Source organism: Hemiscyllium ocellatum, chromosome 30, assembly GCF_020745735.1.
Source record: "Hemiscyllium ocellatum isolate sHemOce1 chromosome 30, sHemOce1.pat.X.cur, whole genome shotgun sequence".
Taxonomy (NCBI): domain Eukaryota; kingdom Metazoa; phylum Chordata; class Chondrichthyes; order Orectolobiformes; family Hemiscylliidae; genus Hemiscyllium; species Hemiscyllium ocellatum.
In genome coordinates this window covers 55,485,437-55,502,163 of record NC_083430.1, presented here as the reverse complement: position 1 = coordinate 55,502,163, position 16,727 = coordinate 55,485,437, and the positions used below count along the sequence as shown (strand labels likewise).

Sequence of the window (16,727 nt, the reverse complement as noted above, 5' to 3'; positions counted from 1 at the left end):
GCTATTCACTGAGTTACTGTACTGCCCGTTTTTTTTAAAAAAAGCTGCCCCATTGGTTGGGACCCCATTTAGCACCTCAAACCTTAATTTTCTCAATAACTAATGGGCATTGGCAGCAGTGTGTACCATCCATAGCATATTGTACGCACATTTATGTATGCGTACTGTAAGGAATTTGAAAACTTTTATAAACCAAATTGAGTTGCTGTGAAAAACTGGAGCCAAGATTGTTTACAAGCAAACTTGATTGCTTTGTGTACTCGAGACCAGTTATCAATGACCAAGATCCTGCGTCTGCCAGTAAGGTACTGGTTGTCACGTAGCTGAGCAGCTTGCGCTGTCAATGAGACAGAGGCGCTTCTTCAGATCAGAAGATTAAAAGAATGAGTGCTGGGTGTGCTGCCTTTCATCACCTATATTAATGATTTGGATATGAATATAGGAGGTGTGGTTATTAAGTTTGCAGATGACACCAAGGTAGGTGGTATAATGGACAGTGAAGAAGGTTGGGTAAAAAATGAGGTCTGCAGATGCTGGAGATCACAGTTGAAAATGTGTTGCTGGTTAAAGCACAGCAGGTCAGGCAGCATCCAAGGAATAGGAAATTCGACGTTTCGGGCATAAGCCCTTCATCAGGAATGAGGAGAGGATGCCAGGCAGGCTAAGATAAAAGGTAGGAAGGAGGGACTTGGGGGAGGGGCGATGGGGATGTGATAGGTGGAAGGAGGTCAAGGTGAGGGTGATAGGCCGGAGTGGGGTGTGGGCGGAGAGGTTAGGAAGAAGATTGCAGGTTAGGAGGGCGGTGCTGAGTTGAGGGAACCGACTGAGACAAGGTGGGGGGAGGGGAAATGAGGAAACTGGAGAAATCTGAGTTCATCCCTTGTGGTTGGAGGGTTCCCAGGCGGAAGATGAGGCGTTCTTCCTCCAACCGTCGTGTTGTTATGTTTTGCCGGTGGAGGAGTCCAAGGACCTGCATGTCCTCGGTGGAGTGGGAGGGAGAGTTAAAGTGTTGAGCCACGAGGTGGTTGGGTTGGTTGGTACGGGCGTCCCTGAGATGTTCTCTGAAGCGTTCTGCAAGTAAGCGGCCCGTCTCCCCAATGTAGAGGAGGCCACATCGGGTGCAGCGGATGCAATAGATGATGTGTGTGGAGGTACAAGTGAACTTGTGGCGGATATGGAAGGATCCCTTGGGGCCTTGGAGGAAAGTGAGGGAGGAGGTGTGGGCGCAAGTTTTACATTTCCTGCAGTTGCAGGGGAAGGTGCCGGGAGTGGAGATTGGGTTGGTGGGGGGTGTGGACCTGACGAGGGAGTCACGAAGGGAGTGGTCATTGCGAAACGCTGATAGGGGAGGGGAGGGAAATATGAAGAAGGTTGTCTCAGAATATAATGGGATCTTGAAGAGATGGGCCAATGGGCTGAGGAGTGGTAGGTGGAGTTTAATTTAAATAAGTGTGAGATGTTGCATTTTGGTAAAGCAAACCAGAGCAGGACTTATATACTTGATGGTAGGATCCTAGGGCATTTGGCTCTATAGGACATGGAGAGGGGGTGACCACTTTTGGAATATTGCATACAGTCTGGGCACCCTTCTGTAAGAAGGATGTTGTTAAACATGAGAGGGTACAGAAAAGATTTCTAAGGATATTGCTGGGAATTAAGGGTTTGAAATGTAGAGAGAGGCTGAATTGGACTGGACTTTTTTTCTGTCCCTTGTGCATCAGAGACAGAAGGGTGACTCTCTATAGAGGTTTAGAAAAGGATGAAAGCCCAAGTCTTTTTCCTGGGATGGGAGAGACTAAAACTTGAGGAAATAGATTTAAGGTGAGAGTAGAAAGGTTTAAAAAGGACCGGAAGGATAACTTTTTCATGTAGAGCGTTGTATGTGTATGGAACATGGAAGCTGTGGAGGCAGATACAATTACAACATTTGGATAGGTTACATGAATAGGAAGGGTTTAGAGGGATATGTGCCAAATGCTGGCAAATGGGACTAGTTCAAACAGTGATGTTTTGTTGATGTGGATGAGTTGGACTCTGAGTCTGTTTCCCTGCTAAATGACAACGATAGAAATCAACAGATCTGCAGTGGCCAAAAGCACTCACGCTCAGTTCCCTGCAGTAAGCCACTTTAAACTTAAAGAAAACCAGATTATGTCTCCTTTAGCAGATGTGACTTTGAATTAGATTAGGCAGAGACCATGTATAATTATGTACAATTTCGGTTCCATACTTGGGGAGGGATGTACTTGTATTGGAGGCAGTTCAGAAGAGAGAGAAGTTTTTTATTTGTCATTTCTACCAATATAACTGATATAGTTAAAAACAAAACAGCATTCCTCCAGGACTGAGGGTTCTACATGGCAACACAAATTACGCAATTCTACATGGCATAAAGAAAATTTACAGCCCAGGAACAGGCCCTTTGACCCTCCAAGCCTGAGCTGATCCAAATCCACTGTCGAAACTCATTGTCCAATTCCTAAGCATCTGTATCCCTCTGCTCCCCACCACTCATGCAACTGTCTAGACGCATCTTAAATGAGTTTAGATCAGAGTGGTGCTGGAAAAGCACAGGTCAGGCAGCATCTGCGGAGTAGGAAAATTGACGTTTCGGGCAAAAGCCCTTCATCAGGAATAGAGGCAGGGAGCCTCCAGGGTGGTGAGATAAATGGGGGGTGTGGGGCTGGGGAGAAGGTAGCAAAGAGTACAATAGGTGAATGCGGGTGGGGATGGAGGTGATAGGTCAGAGGGGAGGGTGGAGCGGATAGGTTGGGAGGGAGATTGGCAGAAAGGACAGATCATGAGGACAGTGCTGAGCTGGAAGGTTGGAACTGGGGTAAGGTGGGGGGAGGGGAAATGAGGAAACTGGGAAGCATCTTAAATGAATCTACAGTGTCTGCCTCTACTACCTCTGCTGGCAATGCATTCCATGTACCTACCACCCTCTGTGTAAAGTACCTTCTGCGTAAATCCCCCTTTAAACTTTTCACCTCTCACCTTGACGTGTGATCTCTTGTTATTGAATCCCTCCCACTGGGAAAAGGCTTATCTCTATCTATCCTGTCTATAGTTAAAAATCACACAACACCAGGTTATAGTCCAACAGGTTTAATTGGAAGCACTACGTTTCGGAGTGCTGCTCCTCCTTCAGGTAGTTGTGGAGTACACAATTGTAAGACACAGAATTTATAGTAAAAGTTTAGTGTGATGTAACTGAAATTATACATTGAAAAATCCCTTGTTTGTTTGTTAAGTCTCTCATCTGTGAGAATGACCATGTTAGCTTCGCTTCTTTCATATGTAAATGACAAACCATTATTTAAAAGTTACATTCTCAGGTTAAGTTTAACAATTGGTGTCAGCCCAGATAATGATTTGAAGGTATTTGCCCCCTGGTGCTGTTGTCTGTGCCATAATGTTTGGACTGATTCTAATCTTAAAAAATGAGTTAACAGAGTATTACATGGATTTATGTGGTTTTTGAGCAAAGTACAATGTAACTCTGCAAGTACAACTTCACCCACGAACGTGTGTGTGTGTGTGTGTGTGTGTGTGTGTGTGTGTGTGTGTGTGTGTGTGTCTGTCTGGGGTCTGTGGGGGTGTTTATGAGAATGAGTGTAAAGGGGTCTAAGTGTGTGTGTCTGTGTGCGCACATATCAGCATGTACGGGAGTGTCCGTGCGCACGTATAGTGCACTGGTGATCACCTGTAGTGTGACGTGAAGCCAAAGTCCCGGTTGAGGCCTTCAGGACAGGCAGCAGCGAAAAGTGGCCGAGCAGAGGCTGATAGCTAAGATCGGTACCCATGGGGAGGGCCTCAACCGGGACCTTGGGTTCATGTCACACTACTGGTGACCACCATTGCACTACACACACACCACCCCCCACACACACACACACACACACACACACACACACACACACACACACACACACACACACACACACACACACACACACACACCCCCCTAAAATATATATATCTCATGCGCACGGGTACGCACATGTGCACATATACATTTGTGGGTGAATTTGTACTTGCAGAGTTACATTGTACTTTGCTCAAAAACCACATGAATCCATGTAATACTCTGTTAACTCAATTTTTAGATTAGAATCAGTCCAAACATTATGGCACAGACAACAGCGCCAGGGGGCAAACACTTTCAACACATTATCTGGGCTGACACTAATTGTTAAAGTTAACCTGAGAATGTAACTTTTAAATAATGTTTTGTCATTTACATATGAAAGAAGTGAAACTAACATGGTCATTCTAACAGATAAGAGACTTAACGAACAATCAAGGCATTTTTCAATGTATAATTTCAGTTAAATCACACTGTAACCTTTTGCTATAAATTCTGTGTTTTACAATCGTGTACTCCACAAACGTCTGATGAAGGTAGCAGCTCTCCGAAAGGCAGTGCTTCCAATTAAACCTGTTGGACTATGACCTGATGTTGTATGATTATTAACTTTATACTCTTCATGATTTTGTCAGGTCCCCCCTCAATCTAATGAAAATGATCCTAACCTACTCAACCTCTCTTCATAGCTAGCACCTTCCATACCATGCAGCATCCTCGTAAACCTTCTCTGCACCCTCTCCAAAGCGTCCACATCCTTTTGGTAATGTGGCAACCAGAACTGTACACAGTATTCTAAATGCAGCCGAACCAATGTCTTGTACAATTTTAACATGACCTGCTAGTTCTTATACTCAATATCCCATCCAATGAAGGCAAGCATATCATATGCCTGAACCACTCTATCCACCTGTGCAGCAACCTTCATGGCACAATGGACCTGAACACCCAGATCTCTCTGCTCATCAACTTTTCCCAAGGCTCTTCCGTTTACAGTATAGCTTGCTCTGGAATTAGATTTCCCAAAATGCATCACCTCACATTTACCAAATTGAATTCCATCTGCCAACTCTCCACCCAACTCTCCAGTCTATCTATATCCTCCTGTATTCTTTGACAGTCCCCTATGCTTTCTGCTACTCCACCAATCTTTGTGTCATCTGCAAACTTACTGATCACACAAATAATGCCGCCTTCTAGATCATTTATGTATGTTACAAATAACCGTGGCCCCAGCACTGATCCCTGTGGAACACCACTAGTCACCTTTCTCCATTTTGAGAAACTCCTTTTGACTACTGTGTCCTGTTGCTCAACAGGTTCTTTATCCACCTAACTAGAACACCCTGTACACCATGTGACTTCACTTTCTCCATTAGTTTACCATGGGGAACCTTATCAAACACCTTACTAAAGTTCATGTATATGACATCGACATTTTCCTTCATCTATCAACTTGGTCACTTTCTCAAAGAACTCTAAGTTGATAAGGCACGATCTCCCCAACACGGAACATGTTGCCTATCACTGATAAGCCCCTTCTTCTCCAAACATAAATAGATTTTATCCCTCCGTACCTTCTTTAGCAACTTTCCCACCACTGATGTCAAGCTCACTGGTCTGTAGTTACCCGGAATGTCCCTATTACCCTTCTTGTACAGGGAGACAACATAATCAACCCTCCAGCACTTCACCTGTGTTTAAGGATGCTACAAAGATATCTGCCAGGGTCCCAGCTATTTCCTCCCTCACCTTGCTCAGCAACCTGGGATAGATCCTATCCGATCCTGGGGCCAACACATCTTCCCTCCTTATGTCAGCATGATCCAGAGTAAACAAACTTCTATCTGTAATCTCAGCATTCTTCACCTCCTGTTCCTCAGTGAACACTGATGCTGAGTATACATTGAGAATCTCACTCATTTTCTCTGGTTCGACACACAACTTTCCTTATCCTTTAATGGACCAACCCTTTCTCTGGTTACCCTCTTGCTTCTTATATAAGAATAAAAAGCCTTTGGATTCTCCTTAATTCTGCTTGCTAAAGTTATTTCATGACCCCTTTTAGCATGCTTGATTGCTCGTTTAAGATTCGTCCTACTCTCCCGATATTCCTCCAGGGCCTGTTCTGTTCTTAGCTTCCTCGGCCTTATGTACACTTTCCTTTTCCTTTTGGCTAGTCGCATGATTTCTCCTGTCATCCATGGTTCACAAATCTTTCCTTTCTTATCCTTTGTTTTCAAAAGAACATGCCTTTCCTGCACAATCTTTAATCTATCTTTGAAAGCCTCCCATATATCAAATGTAGACTTTCCTTCAAATATCTGTGTCCAATTCACCTTCCCCAACTCTTGCCTAGTTTTGATATAATTGGCCTTCGCCCAGTTTAATACTCATCCCTTAGGGACACACTCATCTTTGTCTACGAGTATTCTAAAACCTACAGAATTGTGGTCACCATTGACAAAGAAATCCCCCACTGCAACTTCTACCACCTGGCCTGGCTCATTCCCCAACACCAAAATGGCCCCTTCCCTCATCAGATTATTGACATACTGCTATAGAAAACTTACATAGAACATAGAAAAATACAGTGCAGTACAGGCCCCTCGGCCCTTGATGTTGCGCCGACCGAAGCCTATCTAACCTACACTAGCCCAATAACCTCCATATGCTTATCCAATGCCCGCTTAAATGACCATAAAGATGGAGAGTCCACCACTGCTACTGGCAGGGCATTCCATGAACACTCAACCCGCTGAGTAAAGAATCTACCCCTAACATCTGTCCTGTACCTATCACCCCTTAATTTAAAGCTGTGTCCCCTAGTAACAGCTGACTCCATTAGCGGAAAAAGGTTCTCATTGTCAACTCTATCTAAACCCCTAATCATCTTGTACACCTCTACCAAATCTCCCCTAAACCTTCTTTTCTCCAATGAGAACAGCCCCAAGTGCCTCAGCCTTTCCTCATACGATCTTCCTACCATGCCAGGCAACATCCTGGTAAACCTCCTCTGCACCCGTTCCAGTGCCTCCACATCCTTCCTATAGTATGGCAACCAAAACTGCACACAATACTCCAGATGCAGCCGCACCAGAATCTTACCTGGACGCTTCTTACAAATTCTGTCCATCCAGAGCTCTGATACTAAGTGTATCCCAGTCAATGTTGTGAAAATTAAAATCTCCCTTCGCCACCACTCTGTTGCCTCTACATCTTTCCATAATCTGTTTACCTTTTTTTTCTTCGACCTCACGCTCACTGCATCGGAGGCCTGTGATACAGCCCCACCAATGTTCAGGTAAGGCTTAGGAGATTTAAAATAAAGGTGAGAAATTACTTCTGGTGGGGTGACATGGTGGCTCAGTGGCTAGCCAGGGACCCAGGTTCGATTCCAGCCTCTGGTGACTGTGGAGTTTGCAAATTCTTATTGTGTCCGCATGGGTTTCTGCCCACAGTCCAAAGTTGTATAGATTAGGTGGATTGACCATGCTAAATTGCCCATATTGTCCAGGGATGTGCAGGGTAGATGAAGTAGCCATAACAAATGTAGGTTTACAGGGATGTGGGGGGGGGGGGGTTGAGTCTGAGTGGGATGCTGACTTGATGGGTTGAGTGGCCTGATCCGCATGATATAGATTCTATGATTCGATAATCCAAGAGTTGTGAATCTGTGGAAATCACTATCCCGAGTGTGGTTGATGCCAAGTCATTGAGTAAATTTAAAGAGGAGATGGGCGGTTTCTTAATAAGTAATGAGTTGAATGGTTATGAAGACTGAGCAGGTGAGTGGTGTTGACGCTGAGATAAGAGGAATGGAAGGGCAGAGGAAGGGCTGGAAAGGGAGTCAGGTTTGGGAAGGGAGGTTATTTGAAATTGGAGAAATTACTGTTGAGACCTCCAGGCTATAGACTGTCCAGGCAGAAGATGAAGTATTGTTCCTCCAATTTTATAGTCTGATTTGCTGTAGCAGTGGAAGAGGCTGGGGGTGGTCATGTTGGAGGGGGAATGGAAAGGGGAATTGAAATGGCCTGTGACTGGGAGGTCAGGTTGGCCCCTGTGGGCCCAGCTGAATTGCTTGGTGAAACGCGTCATTTATGTTTGGTCTCACCAATTGTGACAGTGCTGCTCCTTTAACAAGGTTGTGTTATCTTTGGGTTTTTTTAAAAAGGTTTGTATGAGACGGAATTGCAGAAATGTTTGCGTTTACCTACTTGAAAAGGCTTTCAAGTTTTTTAAAAAACACTTGTACAATGAAAGAGGTGTGGCTAGTTCTCCCAGCTCAGCTTTCCTCTGGTTTGGTTTGTTTTGGATTTAGCAGTCTGGCTATTCGGTGGTGCTGGTCAGTTGTTAGCTGGGAATTCAAAAGAAACAGCTACGTGGAAGAAGGTGTTCCATGCTGAATCTCTCTCTGCCCTCACTCTTTCCTGTAAGACCCTGCGTTTGATTTTTCCATTTTCGCCAAGGGGTGTTTATGGTGATTTGGAACAGCATCATTCAGTTGGGATAGTCTGTTGGGTTTTCAGATAGGTTACGTTATTCTGTATTCTACTTTTTTTGTTGTTTGTGTTTAATGCAGTACTCTGTAAATGAGTTTGGTTTTGTTTAAATCAAGGGGTTTTGACCAGCTGCATCACTCCTCGAATATCCATTTTAGATCTCCTCAAAACAACTAGAAAAGTTAAGGGTCTGGACTACCTTGTAATGTTTTGAGGGGTCTGGCGTGGTCCGTTACACTGATGTAGAGAAGGCCACATCGGGAGCACTAGGTTGGAAGAGAGGCATGTGAACCTCCGTCTCACCTGGAAAGCTTGTTTGGGGCCCTTTATGGAGGTGTGGGGGTTGGTTTGCCAGCAGAATTTGCATCTTTTATTGTTGCAGGGGAAGGTACCTCTGGATTCTGTGGGTTGGTGGGGAGAGTGGCGTGAACCCAGGATTGGTGAAGGGAATGGTCTTTGCAGAAGGCAGAGAGAGGTGGGGGCGGGGAGTGCAGTGGACTGGGGAATGGAGGAGATGCAGTGGAGGGCTGTCTGGATGACAGAAGGGGGGAAGCCCGTTGTTCAAAATAGGTGGATATCTGGGATGGCTTGGACATGGAATGTCTGAGCTGATGTGATGGAGGTGGAGGATTTGGGGAAAAAAAAAGGATGGAGTTCTTGCTGGATACGCAGAGAATTGTGAATGCATGGAATGCGTTGCCAGCTGTGGTGTGGAAGCAGAGTCACTGGGGACATTTAAGCGACTGCTGGACATGCACATGGATAGCAGTGAGTTGAGGGTGCGTAGGTTAAGTTACTATATTTTACCTTAGGATTAAACCTCGGCACTGCATCATGGGCCAAAGGGCCTGTTCTGTGCTGTCCAGATAGTTATAGGCACTGGTAGGTTTACAGTAAATTTCCATCTGTAGACTGTCACCGGAGATGGAAACAAAGGTTAGAGTGGTGCTGGAAAAGCACAGATCAAGCAGCATTGGAGGATCAGAAAAATCGACTTTACAGGCAAAAGCCCTCCTTCGTTCCTGACCTGCTGTGCTTTTCCAGCACCACTCTAATCTTGACTCTAATTTCCAGCATCTGCAGTGCCCACTTCTGTCATAGAAATGAAGATGTCGAGCAAGGGGAGGGAGGTGTCTGAAATAGACCAAGTGAATTTAAGGGTGGGGTGGAAGTTGTGGGTGAAGTCAATGAACTGCTCCAGTTCAGCTTGGCTGCAGGATGCAGCACCGATGCAGTTATCGATGTAGCGGCAGAAGAATTGGGGCACAGTGCTTGTGTAGGTACTGAAGAGGGACTGTTCGATGTAGCTGACAAAGACCCATCCAGTCCCCTTCCATCAATACCTCCTCTGCCTCACCAAACTGTCCTCACCCTCAATAACTTTAACTTTTCCTTCAACTTTTGCCATTTTCTCCAAATCCAGGATTGGCCTTGGCCATTTGGATTGGCCCTAGCTACACCTCCCTCTTTATCGGGTGTTGCCTGACCTGTTGTGATCACCAGCATATTTTTGTTTCCAATACACATTCTGTAGCAGCTGTAACTTGCTTCTGTTTAGCAGTGTGTTCTCTGATGTATCCTGCAGGCTATTTCTTCTCTGACTAACACATGGCACGGTTTGTAATCCTGAGATCATTACATTTTGAGAACCTCCCTTTTAGCTTGCTTCCTAAATCCCTATATTCAACTTTTAGAACCATGTCCATTGTTAACCAATGTCATTGGTATCAATGTGTACCATGACCACTGTTCGCCCTCCCCTTTCAAAATGTCATGTTGTTGCTCTGAGACATCTTTAACCCTAGCATCAGGGAAACAGCATACCATCCTGGAATTTTGTCTATGGCTACAGGGACACTTGTCTGTTTCCTTACCAAATTGAATTTGCAACGACTATTGCATATCAAAAAGAAGCACTCAAAACAAAATGTCCAGCATCTTCTAGACTCTAGTTTCCTGAAGGAAGATCTTCAGCAAGCTGTAGGTGCCATAACACTTTCAGGCATAGGAGCAGAAGTAGGCCAATCAGTCCATCGATTCTGTGCTACCACTTGGTGAGATCATGACTGATCTGACAATCCTGTGACTCGTGGGGTGCCGCAAGGATTGGTGCTGGGCCCACTGTTTTTTGTCATTTATATAAATTATTTGAATGTGAATGTAAGAGCTATGGTTAGTAAGTTTTCAGGTGACACAAATCAGAGGTGTTGTGGACAGCCAAGAAGGTTACCTCAGATTACAACAGGATCTTGACCAGATGGGCCAATCGGCTGAGAAGTGGCAGATGGAGTTTAATTCAGATAAATATGAGGTGCTGCATTTTGGGAAAGCAAATCTTAGCAGGACTTAGACACTTAATGGTAAGGTCCTAGGGAGTGTTGCTGAACAAAGAGACCTTGGAGTGCAGGTTCATAGCTCCTTGAAAGTGGAGTCACAGGTAGATAGGATAGTGTAGAAGGCATTTGGTATGCTTTCTTTTATTGGTCAGAGTCTTGAGTACAGGAGTGGGGAGGTCATGTTGCTGCTCTACAGGACTTTGGTTAGGCCACTGTTGGAATATTGCGTGCAATTCTGGTCTCCTTCCTATTGGAAAGATATTGTGAAACTTGAAAGGGTTCAGAAAAGATTTACAAGGATGTTGCCAGGGTTGAAGGATTTGAGCTATAGGGAGAGGCCAAGCATGCTGGGGCTGTTTTCCCTGGAGCGTCGGAGGCTGAGGAGTGACCTTGTAGAGGTTTACAAAATCATGAGGGGCATGGATAGGATTAATAGACAAAGTCTCCCCTGGGGTTGGGGAGTCCAGAACTAGAGGGCATAAGTTTAAGGTGAGATGGGAAAGATATAAAAAAGACCTAAGGGGCAACTTTTTCACACAGAGGGTGGTACGTGTACAGAATGAGCTGCCTGAGGATGTGATGGAGGCTGGTACAATTGCAACATTTAAAAGGCATTTGGGTGGGTAAATGAATAGGAAGGATTTGGAGGGAGATGGGCTGGGTGCTGGCAGGTGGGACTAGATTGGGTTGGGATATCTGGTCAGCATGGATGGGTTGGACCAAAGGGTCTGTTTCCATGCTGTACATCTCTATGACTTGTTTACCTAGAGTACAATGGGATCTTGGTCAGATGGGCCAGTGGGCTGAGGATTGGCAAATTGAGTTTAATTTAGGTAAAGGTAAGGTGCTGCTTTTTGGCAAAGCAATTCAGGGCATGACTTATACTCTTAATGGTAAGGTCCTGTGGAGTCTCGCTGAACAAAGAGATCGAGGAGTGCAGGTTCATAGTTCCTTGAAAGTGGAGTCGCAGGTAGATAGGGTAGTGAAGAATGCGTTTGGTATGCTTTCCTTTATTGGTCAGTGCATTGAATACAAGAGTTGGGACTGTGCAGACATTGGTTAGGCCACTTTTGAAATACGGTGTACAAATTTGGTGTCCTTGCTGTCGGAAGGATGTTGTGAAACTTGAAAGTGTCCAGTAAAGATTTACAAGGATATTTCCAGGACTGGAGAGTTTGAGCTATAGTGAGAGGCTGAATAGGCTGGGGTTGTTTTTCCTGGAGTGACAGAGGCTGAGGGGTGACCTTGTAGAGATTTATAGAATCATGATGGGCATGGATACAGAAAATACAGACAAGGTCTTTTCCCTGGGGATGGGGGTCCAAAACCTAAAGGGCAGAGGTTTAAGATGAGAGCAGAAAGATTTAAAAGGGATTTAAAGGACATCTTTTGCATGCAGAGGATGGAATAAGCTGTCAGAAGATGTGGTGGAGGGTGACACAATTACAGCATTTAAAAGGCATCTGGATGGGTATATGAATAGGAAGGGTTGAGAGAAATATGGACCAAGTGCTGGCAAATAGAACTAAATTAGGTTAGGATACCTGGTCAGCACGGACGAGTTGGACAAAGGGTCTGTGTCCGTGCTGAACGTCTCCATTGAGAAGAAGCTACTGATGTCAAACATTTTTAGGTTCTTACTTGTTTCTAAAAATTTGTAATACCATATATGCCAAGTGAAATGTCTAATCTTACTTATAAAACTTTAAATATATCGTAAACCACTGATAATTAAAAAGAATATCTTTTAGGAATGTGCCGAATGCCTAGTCATATGGTGGTTGTGCCTTGAATTAAAATAGCTGCAGCAGTTTTCTCTCCACAGATGCTGCCAGATCTGTTGAGTTTCTCCTGCAATATCTGCTTTTGTTTATTTCAGCTTTAGCAAGCACTGGGCAGCTTACTTAGGAGCCATGTATCTGGTTTTTGGAAAAAGAAAAGTTACATGAAAACAAACAGGGTATCTTGCCATTAAAATGAGACATGGAGCAGGATTTTGTACTGTACTTGAATCAGTTCATTTAGTCTTGAAGTCACTTTGAACTAAGGCTAACGAAAAATATAAGCTTTTAAACAAAATCTAATCAGCCTACCTGGGCATGTTTTGACACCTCAGTTGCAGGTACGGTTTGAAACTGGACCTTCTGGATAGGGGCAGGGGCTTTATTATTTCATCACTAGATCCTAAGAATACAGCATTTATGCTGATTAGACTTGAAGTCCTATTATTATTAACACTAAGTAATGAAATGGGCAGATCACTTGACAGATCAACTGTAGCTACTTTTCAGAACTGTAATTGTTGTTTGCTTTTATTTGTTTAAAAAAGGTTGTTATTAGAGGTGGAGTGAATGTGAATTTATTATTGGAAGGAGCTGTGTTTACACAGTCCTTTTGTTATAGTTACCCATTTATATAATGCTTTTTAATTCTCCAGTCACATCTTAAGCATGTATCATTCTGTATCACTTGTGTATATATGTTCAATGTTCGGTAGATTTAGAAGTCTTGACGTTGCACTATTGAGGAATTAGCTTGCACATTTTGCACATGTGAAATATTCTAAAAACGTTATTTAGTGCATTGGACACTGTAGCAGGGAAAAATGCACATAGACCATTCTGTTAATTGTGTCTTGTAGCAAAACTGTGTGTAAACGTTGTTTTGAAATGTCAGAGTAAGCAGTTTTAATATCCTTTCTGACAAATATTTGCCTATTTGAACCTGTATTTGTGTATATATGAACAGAAATTGAAGGCTATACCACTTGTTCTTTTTAACCTGCACACTTCAGTGTGGGGTTTCAAACTTAAATGTTCTTTCTGACTTTTATATTTAATAACTTTATTGAAAAGCTTTTTCAGCAATGGTATTTCAGACTTCTTTTTACATCTGTTAAAATGAAATATTAAATTGCCTATTGGGGAATCATTGGAACAAAATTGTTTCCATTTCTGATTAGTTGGCACTTTCATAAAATGAAACTAACTTGTAATGTTTTTATTTCTATAAACTTTGTGTATCTTTGTTTCACTGTGTCAGATGTTGTAAAATACACTCAAATTCAACTCTCATTTCTTGAATGATTTTTGAGCAGTTTTCACTGTTGACTCTGGAAGAATGGCTTTCATCTAAATACAAGCATTTTTAAAATAGACCTCTGGGAAAACATGAATTCCTGCAGTAAGTCTTATGCATGTAGAAATACTCTTTCAGTATCTCTGCAGACCAGTTACAACAATTTCTTTATTTCTGGTTTCTCCATTTCAGTTTTCCTTTTTAATCTCTAACTCAAAACATTTTATTATTTTAAGCAAATGTGCTGTAACTTGTATGCTATTTAGTGTTTTGTGGAAATTTACTGAAACGTTGCTCAGGATTGATCGGGTACAATTTAATTCCTAAAGAAAATATGATTTGTATTTCATCTAATGTTTTAAAGTTAGGTCTTAAAAGGATAAATTAATAAGGTGCAAGATCATATGGTTCATACTATTCTTATCATGCATTTTTTGAGTAGTATTAACATGACTTTTGAAAAAGATTGGGAGAAAGTGAGGACTGCAGATGCTGGAGATCAGAGCTGAAAAATGTGTTGCTGGAAAAGTGCAGTAGGTCAGGCAGCATCCAAGGAACAGGAGAATCGATGTTTCGGGCAAAAGCCCTTCATCAGGAACCACACTGAGTGCAGGAAGAAGAACGTGTTTGAAATTATTTTCATTCATTGATTTGCTCTTGGAAAATATGTAGCGCTGCAGGCTTATGCCCGAAATGTCGATTCTGCTGCTCCTTGGATGCTGCCTGCCCTGCTGTGCGCTTTTCCAGCAACACATTTTTGAAAAAGATTATCAGTTAACGGGTATATTTAGGGCAAAAGTGAGGACTACAGATGTGGAGATCAGAGTCTAGATTAGAGTAGTGCTGGAAAAGTACAGCAGGTCAGGCAGCATCTGAGGAGCAGGAAAATCGATGTCCTTCATCACGAACCACACTGAGTGCATGAAGAAGAACGCGTTTGAAATTATTTTCCTTCATTGATTTGCTCTCGGGAAAATATGTAGTGCTTCAGTGATATGATTATCTTTTTGCAGGAAAGGAAATAACATTGCTGATGCAGACACTGAATACTTTGAGCACCCCAGAGGAGAAGCTTGCTGCACTTTGCAAGAAATATGCAGACATGGTCAGTTCACATGACTTATAAGAATTAAGACATGCAGCTCCTTGCAGAGTTAAAAGTAAAATTCTGTTCTGAAGTTTTGTTTTTGTTTAAAAGCATAATCTAAATCTGCATAACGGATAAAGATGACTTGGACATTTGTGTTCTCATATTACAAATGGTAGTTTGTGTACATTAACCCCAGTGTGCATTACCTGTGAAAAGTGCACCATTGTTTTGTTAATCTTTGAGTAACCAAGTTGTCATTGACAAATAACAGCTCATTCTAACAGGAATCACAGAAGTGTTATGGTGTATAACGAGGCCACTCAGCCCATTATGCCTGCAGCAGCTGTTCAAACAAGCCTGATTACCAAGGGCTGATCTGCTTTTTCCCCATGTCCTTGCACATTAGATGATTCCCTGGAAGAAAATAATGCCATCTTGAATGTCTGATTTAAACCTTCACCACATAACTAGGCAGTGCATTCCATAACGTAACTACTCATAGAATCCTAGAGTTTATAGCACAGAAACAGACCCTTCGGTCCAACTTGCCCATACTGACCAGATTTACTAAATTATTCTAGTTCCATTTGCGAGCATTTGGTCCTTAACCCTCTAAACCCTTTCTATTCAAGTACCTAACTTAGATGCCTTTTAAATGTTGTTATTGTACCAGCCTGCATCACTTCCACTAGCAGCTTATTCCATGCATTCACCACCCTCTGCGTGAAAAGGTTGCACCTTAGGTCTCTCTTATATCTTCCCCTCTCACCTTAAACCTATGCCCTCGAGTTTTCAACTCTCCTTCCGTGGGGAAAAGATTTTGGCTTTTCACTGTATTTGTGCCTCAATGTCTCTTTGTCCTGCAACACTCCCCAGGACCCTACCATTAAGTGTATTAAGTCCTTCCCTGATTTGCCTTACCAAATTGCAACTCCTCATGTTTATCTAAATTAAACTCAATCTGCCATTCTTCAACTCATCTGATCCCAATATGCACTGAGGTAACCTTCCTCACTGTTTGCTACATCACCAAAATTGGTGTCTTCTGCAAACTTACTAACCATTCCTCCTATATTCACATCCAAATTATTTATGAAAGTGACACAAAGCAGTGGATTCAGCACCAATCCTGCTCTGGTCTCGGATCTTAAGTCCAAAACAACACACTACCACCACTATCTGCCTCCTACCTTCAAACCAATTTTGTATCCAAATGGCTAGCTCTCCCTGGATCACTTCACTCTTGCTTGTTACGCACATTATTTGAAGCGTCTGTGTCCGATGTCTGTTAGCTGGCAGTTTTGTGATGCACGTTCAATCTCTGCACTGGCTGTGTGGTCACCGTAAAGATTCAACCTTCTCAACTTCACCAGAGATGTGGTGACCCTTGCACCAGTTATCTCTCTCTGATGAAAGACTAGCCCTATGCTCCTCTGGGACTATGGCAAATTTACCTTTTAAATCTATGCTATCTTGTTCTTTTTACATATGGGAACAATTTCTCCCTATGCTCCAACCAGTGATGTCTATTAGTCTGAGAGCTTGAGATAGATTCACCTCAGATTTTGAAAACCTATATCAAATATCCTCTGAGGTGCAATCTATCCAAAGAGAACAATCTCAAGTTCTTCAGTCTGTCCTCCGAACTGAACATCTTCGTAACTGATGTTTGTCATCCCCAGAACCATTCTTGTAAGATCACTTCAACACTGTCTCCAATGCATTCACGTCCTTCCTATAATGTAGTTCCCTGGACTGAAGGCTTTCAACCTAATTTTTAATGATTGAAAGATGCTCACAGATAGCTGCAGTCCCTTTTTAGGCATGATTTGGAGATGCTGGTGTTGAATTGG

General features: G+C 43.0%; 1 protein-coding gene across 1 annotated transcript in view; it reads left to right on the top strand.

The window, feature by feature from the left end:
• Positions 1–16,727, top strand: part of LOC132829773 (alpha-taxilin-like) — a 101,234-nt gene that overhangs the window by 28,227 nt on the left and 56,280 nt on the right. The window contains exon 3 of the mRNA XM_060847126.1: positions 14,798–14,889. Coding sequence (XP_060703109.1) covers positions 14,798–14,889 — 92 coding nt within the window. The remainder of the gene's footprint in view (positions 1–14,797; positions 14,890–16,727) is intronic.